At 66.0% G+C, this 17,221-nt stretch overlaps 2 protein-coding genes across 9 annotated transcripts; both read left to right on the top strand.

Annotated features, from left to right (window-relative positions):
• MIB2 (MIB E3 ubiquitin protein ligase 2) lies at positions 1–13,248 on the top strand. Of its 8 annotated transcripts, XM_047869245.1 has the most exons (20): positions 290–873; positions 1,875–2,028; positions 6,271–6,540; positions 6,720–6,891; positions 7,658–7,764; positions 7,850–8,044; positions 8,202–8,344; positions 8,451–8,558; positions 9,471–9,575; positions 9,652–9,814; positions 9,898–10,031; positions 10,129–10,277; positions 10,356–10,512; positions 10,622–10,782; positions 10,879–11,005; positions 11,083–11,316; positions 11,744–11,922; positions 12,043–12,230; positions 12,310–12,375; positions 12,452–12,830. In XM_047869245.1, exons 3-20 carry the CDS (start codon positions 6,294–6,296, stop codon positions 12,688–12,690), a joined length of 2,874 nt encoding a protein of 957 aa, XP_047725201.1. In that variant the 5' UTR covers positions 290–873; positions 1,875–2,028; positions 6,271–6,293; the 3' UTR covers positions 12,691–12,830. The 8 variants fall into 8 exon arrangements, with proteins under 8 accessions (XP_047725196.1, XP_047725199.1, XP_047725198.1 ...); XM_047869244.1 differs by having other exon boundaries at positions 284–873; positions 6,271–6,323; positions 12,043–12,375; positions 12,452–13,248; XM_047869239.1 differs by having other exon boundaries at positions 284–873; positions 6,203–6,540; positions 12,043–12,375; positions 12,452–13,247.
• A 794-nt stretch (positions 13,249–14,042) lies between these two features.
• On the top strand, positions 14,043–16,809 carry MMP23B (matrix metallopeptidase 23B). Its single transcript, XM_047869269.1, has 8 exons — positions 14,043–14,609; positions 14,966–15,105; positions 15,183–15,322; positions 15,388–15,555; positions 15,936–16,100; positions 16,174–16,284; positions 16,378–16,504; positions 16,590–16,809. Exons 1-8 carry the CDS (start codon positions 14,451–14,453, stop codon positions 16,762–16,764), a joined length of 1,185 nt encoding a protein of 394 aa, XP_047725225.1. The 5' UTR covers positions 14,043–14,450; the 3' UTR covers positions 16,765–16,809.
• The last annotated feature ends 412 nt before the right edge of the window (positions 16,810–17,221 follow it).

Raw genomic sequence — 17,221 nt, 5'->3', positions numbered from 1 at the left:
GACAGGCTCCGCGGCGGCCCCAAGAGCCCCGAGCTTGGGGTCCTCGCCTGCCTCGGCCGGTGGTCTCGGCGCGGCGGGGCGGCCTGGCTGGCGGGCGCTGAGCTGCAGAGGGGCCACGGGCAGGCTGCCGCGCACACCGAGGCCGCTTGGCAGGTCACTAGCAGATAGAATCGGCGCTTCTCGGGCCCCCGGAGCTCCCGCGCCGAACGGGCGGGACGCAAACTTACGGGCAAGTGGAGGGGTCGACAGGGGCACTAGGGTTTGGCCTCAGTCGGGGCCCGGGGCGGCTTCCCGAGGAAGGGGGATGGGGTGGCAGGAGGCGGGGCGGACCCGGGCCGGTAGGGCGGGGTCACGCTCGGGCTGCGCGCCCGCTCTGCCCAGTCCGGCCCGGCCCGGCCCGGCCCACCCCCGCTGTCCCCCGCGGAGCCTCGGCCGGGGCGCAGCGCCGGGCCCTGACGTCTGCAGCGCCCGGGCCGCCAGCCCTCTTGCTCCGCTCCCGGCCGCAGGTCGTGTTCGGGCGCTGCGGCTCCTGCGCGCCTCAGACAGTGACTACTGCAGTAGGAGCGAGGCCGCCAGAGCCCAGGGAGCCCTGCAGGCCTCTGGGGCAGCGCCGGGTGTCGCGGTGTTTGCACGGGAGTGGGCATGTAGACAGCGGGCAACCCAGAAGCAGACCGGCTAGCTCAGCCCGCTCGCCGCGGTCCCGTCGGAGGTGCTAACTGTGCGTGTTGGCATCTCCCAGGCGCCACAGGGTTGGATGGCTCAGGGCTTGCGCTGAAGCTCAGCGAGGCTAGAGGCCGGTCCCCACGTCTCCAGGCATCAGGGCTGCCCACCAGTGTCCAGGCGGGCAGGGGGGGCGACTGGACGGCCAGACAGGTGAGCTCTCGACAGGCTTGTGGTGTGACAGTTTGGAGCTGGCTGTTTCATGCTGTGGATTCTATCTGATGCCATGTCAGAGGAGTTTTAGTTGTTTTTGAGTGTGTGTGTATGTGTGAGGGTGATACGTAATTCTGCTCCGGCATGCTCTGAATTCATATCTAAATGAAGAAATAAGGAAAGGTGACGAAAAGGCTTCTTCCTGGTGGGCACGAGCGGGGCTGGGGATGAGGCAGACCCAGTCCTTCCTGGCAGGTCCCCTCCTGTCGACTGCAGATGCAACAAGTATCTGAAAGCCTTGCTCCCACTCGGCTTGGCCCTGGACAGTGGTTGGGGCAGGACGCCCCAGTCTTCAGGGTTCTTGAGGCCTTTCGTCTGGGGGGCGGGGGGGGGGGGCGGGCAGGAGTCAGCTGATGACAGTCCTGTACTTCCTCTAGGCGTTTGGCAGGTCTTCCTGCTGGGCCAAGTTGGGTTTCCTGGGCTCTCGTCTCAGGGCTTCACCCTGGTCCCTAATGGGCCGGACTCCCCAGCACCCAGGATGTCCACCTTTGTCTTGGCCAGAGCTGCCACATGACAGGAGCCTGTGGTTCACCAAGTTTTGCCAGTTGATTGTGCGCCACATGGTGTTGATTCAAACGGCATCATCAGACACAGCCGGAGGCACAGGGGAAGGAGTGGCAGCTGCCTGTCACATGTCGTGTCAGTGTCATGTAACTGTGTTCCTTTGAATAAAGGCAGTTTGCCCGTTTCTTAGCTAAGTGGTATTTGATCTTTATGGCTTTTAAAAGTGTTTCCAATAAACTATTCACAAATAGGGAAGACACCTTATTTCTACGCTGTCCTCGTGCATATTTTGGAAATCGTTTTGCCTCCAAGAGCTGACAGTTCCTTGAGACACGAGAAACTAGAACCCCCCGGAATAGACCCCGGTGTCCGCCTGCTTGGTTGAAATGGTAAATGCTAAAAGTGTAAAACTGCCTTTTAAAAAACGTTCTCTCCAGACTTGCTTCGCTGGCTGCCTGTTTGGTTGCTGCGTTCTGTGTCGGCATGGTTGCTAGTTTCCAACAGGAAATCTTGGAGACTGTCAAATTTGTGACCCAAGAAGTAGCAGCTAAAGGTCTGGGATGCTGACTCGAGGCTGGTTCGTGTTCTAAGGTAAGTTACAGTTCTGCTGATGTGCATCTGTCACCCGGACCCTGCTGCTCTGACGTTCCTAGCGACAACCTCTGAGGGCGTTTGGGTGCCAGGCAGGGGTGTGGCCTGTGAGCTCTGAGGAAGATGTCCGAGTGTAGTGTTTCTGGTAAAGGAAGTAAAAGATAAGTCTCTGGGTGAATATCCCACTGAAAGGGTGCCCCCTTTCTCTGTAGCCCCTCTGGGTTTTGTCACTGCCTCCTAACTCCTGACTCTGGTCCATTCCCCACTTGCCATGCCCTTCCCGAGCCCTCTGGTGGGACTGTCTAAAGTGAAGTAGAGAGTCCTGATGGGGGGTTGTTGGGGGCTGGGTACCTGGGGGTATGATCAGCACGTGCTGGGCCCCCAAGGACAGTGACAAAGACCAGGCAGAGAGGTGGGAGGAGGAAAGTGATGGAGAGACTTGGAAAGCTACCGGCCTCCTCACGAGGGTGCCAGAATGCTGGGCCAAGACGTTCCTAAGGCCCAGGAGCCGGGTGTCCGATCTCTGCGGTGCATATGTAGGAGGGGACAGCAGGGAGGTGTTGCTGGGGGCTCCGCTCAGGCCTCAGATGAGGCGACACCATGCTGGATGGAGATGCTGAAGCAGGGGGCAGACCTCAAGACGTACGGGGATCAGGTCCTGGGGACGAGGAGACAAAGAGGCTCCCAGGGCCGTGGGTGTCTCCAGAGCAGGCCGCTTCTCTCTTCTCCATTGTCTTCCTCAAGGGGTGCTGGTCTGGGTGCACATGGTGGGGGGCAGGAAGAGGCCCACGGCCTGTGTGTCCCATCGGGCTGTGTCCCACATGGGTTGGTGGGTTCCCGTGAGGCACAGCCCTGGGGGGGTTGGCAGCCCACCTGCCAGGCCTAGGGAGAGCTAGCTGTGCTAAAAATACCGACCGCGTGTGTAACAGGTGCTGGGCTGCTCTGGGGACCTGCCCTGCTGCCCCACGTGGGGCTGGCGGTGGCTCAGGCCTGGTCCTGGTTTCCCACAGACCCTTCGGGTATCCCCCCACCCCCCTCTTTGTTCTCTGCCTGTTCCCGTAGGGCAGGGCCAGGCATGGGCACAACTTGCTCTCCTTCTTGGGGTGCCCCCCCCACCGTGTCTTGTTGGAAGTGCTTCCGCAGCACGTGGCTGGTGGGTCCCTGAGGTCAGTAGGCGGGCAGGTGTGGCTGGCTGGGCAGGCTGACAGGCTGGCCTCACAGAGGACAAGCCACCCTGGCCAAGGAACGGCTCATGGCACTGATTCGTGGCACTCGCAGGGTCCCTTCCTGCGCCGAGTCCTTTATTACAGTGTGGGGCCAGTTTCTGGGCTCTGCAGGCAGGGACCTTCCTTGGGCCTGTCTGCCTAGGCTTGTCTGGGTCTGCGGTTGCCTGGAACGAGGCCCACTGTGGCAGAGTATATGTCGGCAGAGCATTTGGGAAGGGCAGGGAGCAGCTCCGTGTGACCCGTCTGTCACAGCCAGCTCTGGTGGCTTCCCAGCAGGCAGGAGCATCTGGCAGGGTAGGGGTGGGGCCTGTACACTAAGGGGCCGGCCACTGCTCTGCCGGCAGGCCACAGGCTCAGGCCGTGCTGCTCCGCCTAAGAAACACACGTGTGGCAGCTGCTGATGGGGGGGGGGGGGGCAGGAGGCTGAGGCTACATGTGGGCGGCCCACTGGACCTGACCCCCAGGATGCCTCCCCTCCTCTGGAGCTTGCTGGCACCCAAGGGTGACAGGCATTCTCGGGTGGCAGGCCTGGGCTCGTGGAAGAAATAGGAAGCTCTTGGTGCTGGAGTGTGCTGCAGTCTCAGGCCCGGCTGCCCCATCTCGGCAAGGGCCAGAGACCAGAAGGGAAGGCAGCTGAGAGGCGACAGCGCAGGGAGGCAGGGTGGCCTGAGAGGTGAGGCCGTCGGGGTGAGTGAGCAACGCGGAGTTTCCTTGAGGAAAGGCTGCTAATGAGTTCATGGGTTGGGAAGGTTTATCTTTCCGAAACGTGCACCTGTTTCTGTGGAAGCCTTGGAGGTCCTGCCTGGGTGGGGTGAGGAAGCAGCATCACAGGGAGCCCGTCTGGGAGGGAGAATTTGCAACAGTCAGACCTGGCCGGGTGGTTCCTGCCTCTAAGAGTCCGAGGGGCGCACTGGCTTGGACATGCAGGCTAGGCACGGACTGAGGCCCTAGCCCTATGGGCAGCGCCCTTCTGGTGCCCACCCTGGGTGGGACGTGGGCCTCAGAACGGAGTTGGGCAGAGAGTAGATGTCACATGGTCCGTGGGGCTTGGCCCCTGCCTCTGGCAGTCTGACCACCATCCCTCCTCTCTGCCCGCCTGTGGCCTTGGCTGGATGGCAGTTTCCTGAGCTGTCCAGGCCTGGGAGCATTGGGATGGGGATGGGGGTGGGACTCAGGACCTTGGAGAGGGCCCCAGGTGGAGGAGTGACCTGTGGTTTTCCTCCCTTGTTGCTGGCCAGTGTCCTGTGGCTGAGCGGGGCCACCGGGCCCTAATGGAAGCTGGCAGTAGCCTGTCTGCTTCTCAGCTTCACCCCAGCCAGCCTCAGTGTCCCTCCGGCCTCCCAGGTTCACACCCAGCCCTGCCTTGGACAGCGCCCCAGGCCAGCTGTTTTCACAGCGTCGGGGTCCTCCTGGCCACGCGGCAGACCACGGCAGAAGTGGAGTGGTGATTGCTCTCTTACAGGCTGGGAGTCCCTGGGGCCCTCTCCACGTGCTGTTGATTTTCTCTCTTAACGGTCATTCAAATCCGTTCTTGTCATTAGTTAAAAATACTTTATTGAAGAAACATGTAATGCAGGTCCCAGGTCAGAAGTGATCCAAGTTTGCAAAGGCACATAAGCATCACTCACATCAGGAAATAGTACATCTCTGGGTCCCAGAGCCCCATGTGTGCCTCCACCACCATGAATTTGCTTGTCCTGGTTGTGAACTTCTTGTAAATGGATCCAGGTAGCGGGTACGTGGCTGCTTTCCTTCAGCACCTGTAGAGTTTTGCCTCCCAGCGGCCCCTGCGTACGGTGTGGTGGGTGTGTGTTCCTCTGGGGATAAATCATGCCTCGTGACCCAGTTCACCCTTGAGCATGCGGGGGAGGGTGCTGCTGTGAACACAGGCGCCACCTCATCTGGTACAAGTCGAGGGGGCAGGCCACGGTTCTGCAGAGAAGACCCCAGAAGCGGGGCCCGGAGTGACCTTGAGGCACTGTCTATGACCTAGGATAGTGTCACACTCGAGCAGTGGCCTGGTGACCAGATGTGTTTTTTAGTCTTTGCGGGGGGCGGGGGGGACCTATGCCAGTGCTTTGCCCCTTTTCTTTTGGGCTGTCTGCATTTGCACGTTCTCCCCACACCCCAGACACAAGCTCCCCGTGCTCTGTGTGCGTGGCTACTGCGTCCTCCGGGCCTGCTGGGTGTTTATTCTCTTAGTGGTGTCTTGATGGATGCTGGACCTCAGTGCAGCCCAGCTTCTAAACTGGCTGCACAAAAGAGTGTGTTTTCTTCTGATAGTTTTATTGTCTTACTTTACATCCATTAATTTTTTTAATGCTTATTTATTTTGAGAGAGAGAGACAGAGGCAGAGAGAGAATCCCAAGCAGGCTTTTCACCGTCAGCCCAGAGCCAGAAGCTGGGCTTGACCTCAGGAACTGTGAGATCGTGACCTGAGCCGAAACCCCGAGTCAAACGCTCAACCGACTGAGCCACTCAGGCGCCCCCCCCCCCCCAATCCATTAATTTTCAAACAAAGATGTGCTGATGGCCCACTGTGTGCCGACCACCCAGAACTGGACCCCCTAGCAGAGGCAGACGCTCCATGAGCATTTGCTGAGGGTCCCTACCTTGCCAGGTCTCGTTCCCTGGCGATCCAGTGTCCTCTTTCCAGGACTGCACCCTCTTTCTGCCCCTGCTCACCACAGGGCGGCACCTCATAGTGGCTGGAGAGGACTTTCCAAAGGGGCATCCCACCCTTCCTCGAAGACAGGTGCCATTTGGGCCTCTGTGGCCCGTGTCCCCTTCCACCAGCCGGTGGCCAGTTGAGCCTCCTTTGGTCTGTAGTGCACATGCTCACCATGCTTCTCCCTGCCCCAGGGCGTTTGCGCAGGCTCCCCCCCCTCGCCCCCACACACCATGCCTAGCTCCCCCAGACCTGTTCCCCACCGTGTCTCTCTGGCAGCCCTCCCAGGACTGGCAAGAGCCTGTGTGGCCTTCTTCATGTGGCCTGAGGGTACCATCTGCCTGCAGGTCCCGGAGCAGTCGTGCCCACCATGGACCCAGACCCCCAGGCAGGCGTGCAGGTGGGCATGCGTGTGGTGCGTGGCGTGGACTGGAAGTGGGGCCAGCAGGATGGCGGCGAGGGCGGCGTGGGCACTGTGGTGGAGCTTGGCCGCCACGGAAGCCCCTCGACCCCTGACCGCACGGTAGTCGTGCAGTGGGACCACGGCACCCGCACCAACTACCGCGCAGGCTACCAGGGCGCGCACGACCTGCTGCTCTACGACAACGCCCAGATCGGTGCGCGTGGCGGGCCCTGGAGGGGCAGGGGGCAGGTGACAACGCCCAGATCTGTGCGTGGGGTGGCGGCGGGCCCTGGGCGGGGGACAGATGACGATGCCCAGATGGGTGCACGAGACAGCGGCCCTGGAGGGTGGGGGGCAGAGGCCCCGCCTCCCCTGACCCTGCCCCGCCCCCAGGCGTCCGCCACCCCAACATTGTCTGTGACTGCTGCAAGAAGCATGGCCTGCGGGGTATGCGCTGGAAGTGCCGCGTCTGCTTCGACTACGACCTGTGCACGCAGTGCTACATGCACGGCAAGCACGACCTCACCCACGCCTTCGAGCGCTACGAGACGGCCCACTCGCGCCCGTGAGTTCCACCCGCCTGGCAGGGTCGGGGCCCTGGCCTGTGACAGCCAGAGCACCTGCAGCACCTTTCCTTGAGGTGTGGCCGAGGTCACGGTCACTCCAGAGACCTGGTCACTGGCACCAGCGCCCCCCCCCCCCCCCCCCCCCCCACCTCTGTGGAAGGCAGCCTGTCCACTCTGTCCTGGCACCGGCCCTAGAGCCAGGCGTGGCTGGTTCCCCGGTACAGCTGTGGTGGGGGCACGGAGGTGGCCCGCGTCCCCTGGGGAAGCCCCCTGGCGGCCTGTGCTGGGAGCGAACCCAAAGGCGTAGCTGGGGAGGCACCGTTGCTGAGGGCGGGGGGATGGAACTAGGAGTCCCCTGGGCTGGGGTGGCCCCCCAGAGGTGCCACCCACGGCTCCTTGACGCTTCCCGTGCGCGCGGAGGGGCGGTGTGTGCTCTGGCTCCCGGCTGCCTGCTGGCCAGAGTGGGAGCAGGGCCAGCTGCCTGGGCGCTTCTGGTCATTCTTCCATCTCTACGTTTCTATGTGCTGAGCCCTTTCCGGGCCAGGCTGTGTGCAGAGCTCTGGGAACAACCCTAACAGCGCTAAGCCCGGGAGGAGGCGCTGGGTGCCAAGTGACTGCATACAGAGGCCCTGCTGTGAGGGGCCCAGAGCGGAGGGCAGGGACCTGCTGGGCCAGCCGCCCTGGGGCAAGAGAGCTGGGTGGGCCGGAGGGCTTGCACATCGCCCTGCTTCCCATGTGGCCCAGCACCCACTTGCTCTCTTGCAGGGTCACGCTGAGTCCCCGCCAGGGCCTCCCCAGGATCCCGCTGAGGGGCATCTTCCAGGGGGCGAAGGTGGTACGGGGTCCTGACTGGGAGTGGGGCTCGCAGGACGGTGAGTGGGGGACCAGGCCGCCCCTGGCTGTGGCTCAGCTTCACGGCACGGGCTTAGCCTGCTGGTGGGACCCTTGTCTCCCCAGGCGGGGAAGGGAAGCCAGGCCGAGTGGTGGACATCCGTGGCTGGGATGTGGAGACAGGCCGGAGCGTGGCCAGTGTGACGTGGGCAGATGGCACCACCAATGTGTACCGAGTGGGCCACAAGGGCAAGGTGGACCTCAAGTGTGTAGGCGAGGCGGCCGGTGGCTTCTACTACAAGGAGCACCTGCCAAGGCTCGGTAGGGGCTGGCCCCGAGTAGCCCACACCCGCCTGCCCTGCCGCCCTGCCGCCCTCCTGCCCCAGCGGGGTCCTGGGGTGGCGCCGGGTGGGGGCTGACCTCTGGAGGTGCCGGGGAGGAGGGATGCTGCTGAGGGGGGCCTGTTGCCCGCCCCCAGGCAAGCCGGCAGAGCTGCAGCGCAGGGTGAGTGCTGATGGCCAGCCTTTCCAGCACGGGGACAAGGTTAAGTGTCTGCTGGACACAGACATCCTGAGGGAGATGCAGGAAGGCCACGGCGGGTGGAACCCCAGGATGGCGGAGGTGAGCCGCCCCACCTGCTGAGCCCCCCGTACCCTCCCTTCCCCGCATCCTCTGGACCCCTAGCCCTCCCGCTCCACCCAGCCACGGTCTCCATGACCCGCCACAGTTTATCGGACAGACGGGCACCGTGCACCGCATCACGGAGCGTGGGGATGTGCGCGTGCAGTTCGGCCATGAGACCCGCTGGACCTTCCACCCTGGGGCTCTCACCAAGGTGCATGGGGGGCTGGGCCGAGCCCGTCTGTTCGCTTCTGCACCCCTTCCGTGTACCTGCTCAGCTCTGGGAATGCCTTTCTCCAACCCTGAAGGGAGAGGGGGCGCTTTACAGGGTCTAGAAGGGACTGAGTTCCACGGAGGGGGATCCAGGTGTACAGGGATCCAGAGGGTGAGGCACTGGGGGCTGGCGGAGGCTGGGGGCTTGATCCTGGGCCTAAGGAAGCCACTGCTGCATTACAGGTGGGAGGTGACTTTCTAAACGGTGCTCCCTATGGGTGTGGGGAGCACATGGGGGACAGCAAGCGGGAGCAGTGGGAAGGCCCTTCAGGACGGAGGGTGGACACTTAGCCGGGGGTGGGTGCGGGTGAACACTGGGAAGCAGGGTTGTGTGGGTGGGGCGGCTACCCCTAGCACGGTCCTGGACCCGGGGGTTGGGTGTTGGGGGGGGAGGGTATCACAGGACAGATGGTTTGTAGAGCAAGGCCTGTACAGGGAGGGTGCAGCCAGGAAAGGTTTGGGGACTGGGGAGGAGTGGCTCCTGATGCCCCTGGTTGTCCCAGGACCCCACCCCCATCCTTGTGTTGGTCTAGATTGGCCTCAGCCACACTGCCTGCTTCTCCAATGGTGCATAGGGTCAGGCCCGCCTTGGCCTTCACCCCAGAGTTGGCTTTGGTCTGGTCTGGATGTCACTGCCTGGGTGCCTCTCTGGCTGTCGCTCCCACGGCTCTGGGGCTGGCCACCCAGGGCTGCCCTGGTCACTGTGGCCCTCATCCAGCTCTCAGTCAGGTGCTGGGGTCAAGTTGAGGCTCGCCTATCCTGTGGAGTTCAGTGGAGGTGGCTCCCTGCTCTAAGGCCCCGGGCAGCCACCCTTGCCTGGGGGGTGCCCCTCACATGCCTGTCTGTCACTCAGCACAACGCCTTCTGGGTGGGTGACGTGGTGCGGGTCATTGATGACCTTGACACAGTGAAGCGGCTACAAGCTGGGCACGGCGAGTGGACAGATGACATGGCCCCTGTGAGTGCCTCCACCCACCCCCGCCTCCCTCACCCCCTGGGAGACCCGCCTGTGACCCTACCCTCTCCCCACTCAGGCCCTGGGCCGCGTCGGGAAGGTGGTAAAAGTTTTCAGAGACGGTAACCTGCGTGTGGCAGTCGGCGGTCAGCTGTGGACCTTCAGCCCCTCCTGCCTGGTGGCCTACCGCCCCGAGGAAGATGCCAACCTGGACGTCGCAGAGCGTGCCAGGGAGAACAAAAGTGCGGGCACCCAGCTTGGGTGGCCGGTGGGAGGCAGGGCCACCCCCTGGGCCGCCACTTAACTCGAGCCCTGCCCCACCCAGGCTCCCTGAGTGTTGCCCTGGACAAGCTTCGAGCCCAGAAGAGCGACCTTGAGCATCCAGGGAGACTGGTGGTGGAGGTGGCCCTAGGCAGTATGGCCGGGGCTCTGGACCTGCTGAGGAGGCACCCAGAGCAGGCGAGCTCCCGAGACCCCTGCCTCTCCACCCCTCCGCCGGCCAGCCCCAGGGAGAGGGACAGAGGGCTGGGGACTGACCTGCTGGCTCTCCTGGCAGGTGGACGCCAAGAACCAGGGCAGGACCGCCCTGCAGGTGGCTGCCTACCTGGGCCAGGTGGAGCTGGTGCGGCTGCTGCTGCAGGCACGGGCGGGCGCAGACCTGCCAGACGAGGAGGGCAACACGGCGCTGCACTACGCGGCCCTGGGGTGAGGCCCTGGCAGGGACGGGGTGGGGGATGGGTCCGCAGGTGGACGCAGCGCGCCTCCCGCTCCCTCTTCCGCCAGGAACCAGCCCGAGGCTGCCCGGGTGCTCCTGAGCTCCGGGTGCGGGGCCAATGCCCTTAACGGCACCCGGAGCGCAGCGCTGCATGTGGCCGTGCGGAGGGGCTTTCTGGAGGTGGTGAGGGTCCTGTGTGAGCGCGGCTGTGACGTCAATCTGCCTGTGAGTGCTAGGTCCCCTGGCCCTACCCCTGGGGTCAAGGATGCAGTGGCATTTACCTCCCTGCCAAGTGACCGCTGCCCTCCCCCCCCCCACACACACACCCTGGCAGGACGCCCATGCGGACACACCCCTGCACTGTGCCATCTCGGCGGGCGCCGGCGCCAGCGGCATCGTGGAGGTCCTCACTGAGGTGCCGGGCATCGACGTCACTGCCACCAACAGCCAGGGCTTCACCCTGCTGCACCACGCGGCCCTCAAGGGCCACACACTGTGAGTTTGGGGTGGGCATGGCCGGTGGCCAGCCTCCTGAGCTGCTGGGCCGCTCTGGGGACACGACCGACCCCCGATGCGTCTCCCTGCTCCCAGAGCTGTCAGGAAGATCCTAGCTCGGGCACGTCAGCTGGTGGATGCCAAGAAAGAGGACGGCTTCACGGCCTTGCACCTGGCCGCCCTCAACAACCACCGGGAGGTGATCCAGATTCTCATCCGAGAGGTGTGGACGCAGCCGAGGGACGGGGGCGGGTCCCTGGCCGGAGCCTGTGCCCACCCTCCCCCCTTCCCTCTCCCCAGGGCCGCTGTGACGTGAACGTCCGCAACCGGCAGCTCCAGTCCGCACTGCACCTGGCGGTGCAGCAGGCCCACGTGGGCCTCGTGCCGCTGCTGGTGGACGCTGGCTGCAGCGTCAATGCCGAGGATGAGGAGGGGGACACGGCCTTGCACGTGGCGCTGCAGCGTCACCAGCTGCTGCCCCTGGCGGCCGATGGGGCCGGGGGGGACCCGGGGCCCTTGCAGCTGCTGTCCAGGGTGAGGAAGTGTGGGTCTGGGTGCCGCGGAGGTGGGCCGCAGGGGCTGTTCGCCTCCGCCGCGGGCGCCGGCCCAGGGAGCCAGGCCTTCCTGGGGGCGGGGCAGTCTGGGGGACTGTGGCCAGGGGCGTCCTTGCGACCCCGGCCGGGGCCCTGCGTTCCTGAGAAAATGCGCTGCCGACCAGCCTGGGAAAGGGCCCCCCGCCCCGGGCCCCGTGGGGGCGGGGCGGGGGAGGGGTACTGTCTCCGAACCCCGCCCCTCCCCCTGGAGTCCCCCGCTTTTCCTGCCCGCCCATCTCCCGCTCTAACGTTCTAACGGCCTCAGACGGCGAGGGGTGCTCAGGCCCCTGACCCGAGGCCCGGGCGGCCGGGCTGGTCCTGAGACCTGCCCAGGCGCCCGCCCTCACTGGCGTCTGTCTGCCGCGCAGCTACAGGCCTCCGGCCTCCCGGGCAGCGGGGAGCTGACGGTGGGCGCGGCGGTCGCGTGCTTCCTGGCGCTGGAGGGCGCCGACGTGAGCTACGCCAACCACCGCGGCCGGAGCCCCCTGGACCTGGCCGCCGAGGGCCGCGTGCTCAAGGCCCTGCAGGGCTGCGCGCAGCGCTTCCGGTGAGCCGGGCGGGGTGGGGACGGGTCCCGGCGCGCGCCCCTACCCCCGCCCCCCCCCCGGCAACGCCTCCCCTCCCCGCCCCCGCCAGGGCCCCCTCGAGCCCCCTCCTCCGACCGCAGGGAGCGGCACGCGGGCGGCAGCGGGGGCGCGGCCCCGGGCCCCAGGCTGGTGCTCGGCACCCCCAACACCGTGACGAACCTGCACGTGGCCGCGCCGTCGGGGCCCGAGGCCGCCGAGTGCCTGGTGTGCTCGGAGCTGGCGCTGCTGGTGTTGTTCTCGCCGTGCCAGCACCGCACGGTGTGCGAGGGTGAGTGCGGGGGGGAGGGGGGCGCCGGGGGGCGGGGCCCGCGCCGGCCCGCCCGCCCGACCGCGCGCTCCCCCTGCAGAGTGTGCGCGCAGGATGAAGAAGTGCATCAGGTGCCAGGTGGTCATCGGCAAGAAGCTGCGCCCAGGTGGGTGGGGAGCCGGGCCCCGGGCCCACGTCCCCCCGCCCGCCCCGCCCCTCCTGACCCCGATCCCCGCCCGCAGACGGCACGGAGGTGGCCGGCGCGCCCCCTGCGCCCGGCCCGCCGCGGCAGCTGGTGGAGGAGCTCCAGAGCCGCTACCGGCAGATGGAAGAACGCATCACCTGCCCCATCTGCATCGACAGCCACATCCGCCTCGTGTTCCAGTGCGGCCACGGCGCGTGCGCGCCCTGCGGCGCCGCGCTCAGCGCCTGCCCCATTTGCCGCCAGCCCATCCGCGACCGCATCCAGATCTTCGTGTAGTCCGCGCCACCACCCCCACCCCCCGCCCCCGCCCCCGCCCCCGCCCCGCGTCCCGGCCGCGCCCCGCCACGTTCCGGAGCCACGTCCCGCCATCGCCTTCGCAAGCCCCCACCCCGTGTTTTATAAAAAGATTCTCGGACTTTTCCGCCTGGTGCCTGCCTGGGGCGGGGGCCGGGCCGGTCGGCACCCGGGTCCCGCCCCGCCGCGCCGCCGCCCCCTACGCGGGCAGTCCTGACCGGCCCCTCTTCCGCCGCTGCCCCAGATCCAGGCTCTGCGCTTTGGCCCGTGCCCCGCGCGTCCTGCTCTTTGTGGCGCTCCAAGCACAAGACGCCTGCCCGGACCCGTTCTCTGGGCCAGGCACGGGCCGCCTCTCACGACCCTGGCCTGGGGGTTCGGGAGCGTGGTGTCCTCTAGAAGCCCTGGGTCAGCCAGAACCCCTGTGTCCGCCCAGCTGGGGGGTCTTCCTCGTCATCTCCCCGGCCCCTTAATCTTTTCCTGGGCCGACTGTGTGGTCACCTCCGACCCTGTTCTCTCGGTGGCCCTTGGGGGGGTCCCTGCTAAACAGGGAGCTGGGGAAGGGGCCTCTTTGAGGCCGGCGGCACCACTAGTGTCTTAGGACCGTTGAATGTGGAAGGGGGGTACAGGCGCTGGGGAGAGGGCAGGACACAGGGTGGGAGGGCCGGTCTGAGCTGGGCAAATATTGAACCACGAAGAGCTTAAAACTGCGCTCAGCGGCCGGGTGCTTTTCAAGAACCACCCGAAATGCTCCCCCGGAGCTGTCTGCCAGCACCTTGGCACTGACCCCGTCGGCTGGGTGTACTGCTGTCACTCGGCGCCAGGCCCGGATGGAGAACGGGGAGGGTCAGACCCCCAGCACCGTCTGGCCTTCTGCCTCTCCCCTCGCTCCCTCTCTGCACCAATCCCTGTTGACTCTGCCTTCTCAGCCCCCACCCACCCACCCCCAGATCCCAGGTCCCCCAACCCGGAGGAGCCCTCACCAACATCCCTGCCTGGCTCAGCTCCTGCAGCCTACAGGCCGTCCCGTCGAGCCCTAGGGCCTCAGGACACCACTTCCCTGCCTGCCCGCCCAGGCCCCTTCCCGGCCTTGGCTCTGGCCACGGGTCCGGGGCTCCCACAACCCCGGCACCTCACGGGCTTCCCCCCAAACCCCGATGGGGTCCCTTCTCTCCAGCTCTGACAGCTTGGTCCTCTGCCACACTCCCCTGGCCACCTGCCCCCTCCCCTGCCTCTCGCCCCACCCCCACTGCCCCGCCAGCGCGCCTGGTACTCACTCTCCTAGTCCCCTCCCCTTTCTCCGGGACCCTGTCAGGCGGCCGCGTGCTCCGGCAGGGGACTTGTCCCAAGCTGGCTGGAATGGAGGTTCGCTCCCAGGCTTCATTCGGTGGCGAGGGAGCTGAAGAGATTCCATCCAGGGAAAAAGCTGGTCTCAGGACCCCAACTGACCTCCCTTCCTTGAGCCCAAGACTCTATCCCTTCTCTAGCTGCCTGGCCCTCCTCACCCCCCCTCCCCAAGTAACCCCGCCCAGCAGGCCCTGCCCAAGCTGCTGCCACCGACCCACAGGCCCCGGGTCCGCACCCCACACTGGCGGCAGGGCTGTCCTGACAGCGGGGACGGCCAGTTGGTTCCCTTCAGGGGCACGCGCCTCCCCCTGCACCCACCCCTGTAACCCGAGCCGCTTCAGCGCCTCCCCGCGCAGCCCCACTGGGCCCTAGGCCCCGACAGCGAGTCCGCAGGCGCCATGGGCCTCGGGGCCTGCGTGTCCTCGGCGGCGTCGGGGGCCCGAGCCCAGGCTGGCCGGCTGGGAGCTGTGCTGGGTGCCTTGTGCCTGCTGCCCGTGCTCATGATGCTGGCCCGGCTGGGGGCCCCCTCGGCCCGGCTGGCAGCCAGCGCAGCGCAGGTGAGAGCAGGGCGGGACTGGGCAGAAGGGTGGGCAGCCCGAGGGTCCAGGGGCCTGCGTGTTGGCGGAGGGGGGAAGCGGGGGCGGGGGGGTGGGGGGGTGGGGGGTGGCAGCATCAGGCCTCCAGCCCCGCCCACTCCGACCTGGCCTGTGGTTAGTAACCTTTTTCATTCTGGCTGTAAAAGTAACACTGACCAGGGTAGAAAACCCAAAAACACACAGAGCCCAAAGGAGGGAATTTCAGCACTCCCTGAACCACGAACCCCACCCCGTTTCCTTTAGTCTTTTTTCCGAGTGTTTTCCGGGACAAGTCTGGTCCCGACTGCCTTCTCCACGAGCCCTTGCTTTCTTTGAAGGGAGATCTCGCCGCACCCAATCCCGCGGGTGTCCTCGCTACCCCGGGACCTGGTCCTCTGCCCCTCCAGGCGCCCCGCAGACGCCGCTACACGCTGACCCCCGCCAGGCTGCGCTGGGACCACTTCAACCTCACCTACAGGTGTGACCGTGGGCCAGGATGTGGAGGGGAGCGTGCCGCAGCCTGGCCGCCACCCCTGACCTTAACCCCCACCCCAGGATTCTCTCCTTCCCACGGAACCTGCTGAGCCCCAGCGAGACCCGGCGGGGCCTGGCCACCGCCTTCCGCATGTGGAGCGACGTGTCCCCCTTCAGCTTCCGAGAGGTGGCCCCCGAGCAGCCCAGTGACCTCCGCATAGGTGGGCACCGTGCCCCTGTCCCCGCCCAGCCCCGCGGCCCCCTCTCAGCCCCTGTGCTCCCCCAGGCTTCTACCCGGTCAACCACACGGACTGCCTGGTCTCTGCCCTGCACCACTGCTTTGACGGCCCGACAGGCGAGCTGGCCCACGCCTTCTTCCCCCCGCACGGGGGCATCCACTTCGATGACAGCGAATACTGGGTCCTGGGCCCCACGCGCTACAGCTGGAAGAAAGGTGATGGCCTGGCCTCCTGTGGGGCCCTCTGCGCCACGGTGGGCACAGCAGGAGGGCTTTGGGGGTGCCGGCTATGATTTGGGGTCAAGTAAGCAGGAAGGGGGAGGCTGGGAAGAGGCCACAGGCCCGGGTTCCAGGAGCCCTGAAACCCCCCTGCCCCCCCTCCCCCCTGCTGCTGGAGACAGAACCGGAGCTACATTCCTGGGGGCCGAGCTCACTGCCTCTGCTGGCCTGGAACGTTCTTATCTTCCCATGGCTGTGCCGAGTGAGGGAGGCTCCGTGGCCGCACCGCAGCAGATGTGGCCACGGCAAGCAAGGCCGGCGGGCAGAACGGGGAGGGCTGGGCCAGGGTCCGAGGGCCTGACCCTCGGGGCCCGCAGGCGTTTGGCTCACTGACCTGGTGCACGTGGCGGCCCACGAGATCGGCCACGCGCTGGGCCTGATGCACTCGCAGCACGGCCGGGCTCTCATGCACCTCAACGCCACGCTGCGTGGCTGGAAGACGCTGTCGCAGGACGAGCTGTGGGGGCTGCACCGACTCTACGGTGAGTGCCGTGGGTGGGTGGGCTGGCGGGTGGTGCGCCGGGCCGGCCCTGAGGACAGGCTGCCCTCTCGCAGGCTGCCTGGACCGACTGTTTGTGTGCACATCCTGGGCACGGAGGGGGTTCTGTGACACCCGCCGGAGACTTATGAAGAGGCTCTGTCCCAGCAGCTGTGACTTCTGCTACGGTGAGGCCGGTGAGGCAGGGTCCCCGGTGCCAGCTCGGGTCTGGCGGGGGGGCGGGGCACTGATGTGGCCCTCCCTCCCTGACTCCGGAGCAGAGTTTCCCTTCCCCACGGTGGCCGCCACTGCACCGCCACCCAGGACCAAGACCAGGCTGGTGCCCGAGGGCCGGAACGTGACCTTCCGCTGCGGCCAGAAGATCCTCCACAAGAAAGGCAAAGTGTAGTGAGTGGCCCTGCGTCCCCGTGAGCCCCCGAGGGTGGGTGGCGGGTGCTCGGGACCCTGCCCAGCCTCCCCACCCTCCCCGCAGCTGGTACAAGGACCAGGAGCCCCTGGAATTCTCCTACCCTGGCTACCTGGCGCTGGGCGAGGCGCATCTGAGCATCATCGCCAACGCCATCAACGAGGGCACGTACACGTGCGTGGTGCGCCGGCGGCAGCGGGTGCTCAGCACCTACTCCTGGCGGGTCCGCGTGCGGGGCTGAGCGCCCGCGGGGCCAAGACGGCCGATAAAGCACTTTCTCTCTCAAGTCTGCGCACCCTTTCTTGGGAGGGAGGGCGAACAGCCTTGGGTCCCGCGGGGTGGGGCCCTCCCGCCTGTGCTCAGCTGGATGTGGGGAGCCTGGGGCCCGGACGCCCCAACTTCCCCACAGGCCAAGGCCAAGGCCAAGGAAGGCTTTTTCCAGCTGGTCCTGGAGAAGTGGGGAAGAGGGACCCCCACACGTGAGCAGCATCGCTGGGGACATAGGCTGAGCCGGTGGAGCCCGGGGTTCCTGGCTGTGTCTCGGGGTCACTCAGGGGTGGGGAGGCAGGAAGGCTGGGAAGGGCCGGACCACCGTGCCCGTGAGGCCTCCAGTGGGAGCGAAAGGACCCACGTAGCAAAGCTTCCCCCCAAGAATATCTTATCGCGTCTTAAAACACGTTAACCTTGGTACAAAACCG

The sequence above is a fragment of the Prionailurus viverrinus genome, chromosome C1, assembly GCF_022837055.1.
Source record: "Prionailurus viverrinus isolate Anna chromosome C1, UM_Priviv_1.0, whole genome shotgun sequence".
In the NCBI taxonomy this organism is placed as follows: domain Eukaryota; kingdom Metazoa; phylum Chordata; class Mammalia; order Carnivora; family Felidae; genus Prionailurus; species Prionailurus viverrinus.
The sequence above is the reverse complement of the archived record's forward strand: the minus strand, read 5'-3'. Positions and strand labels throughout refer to the sequence as shown.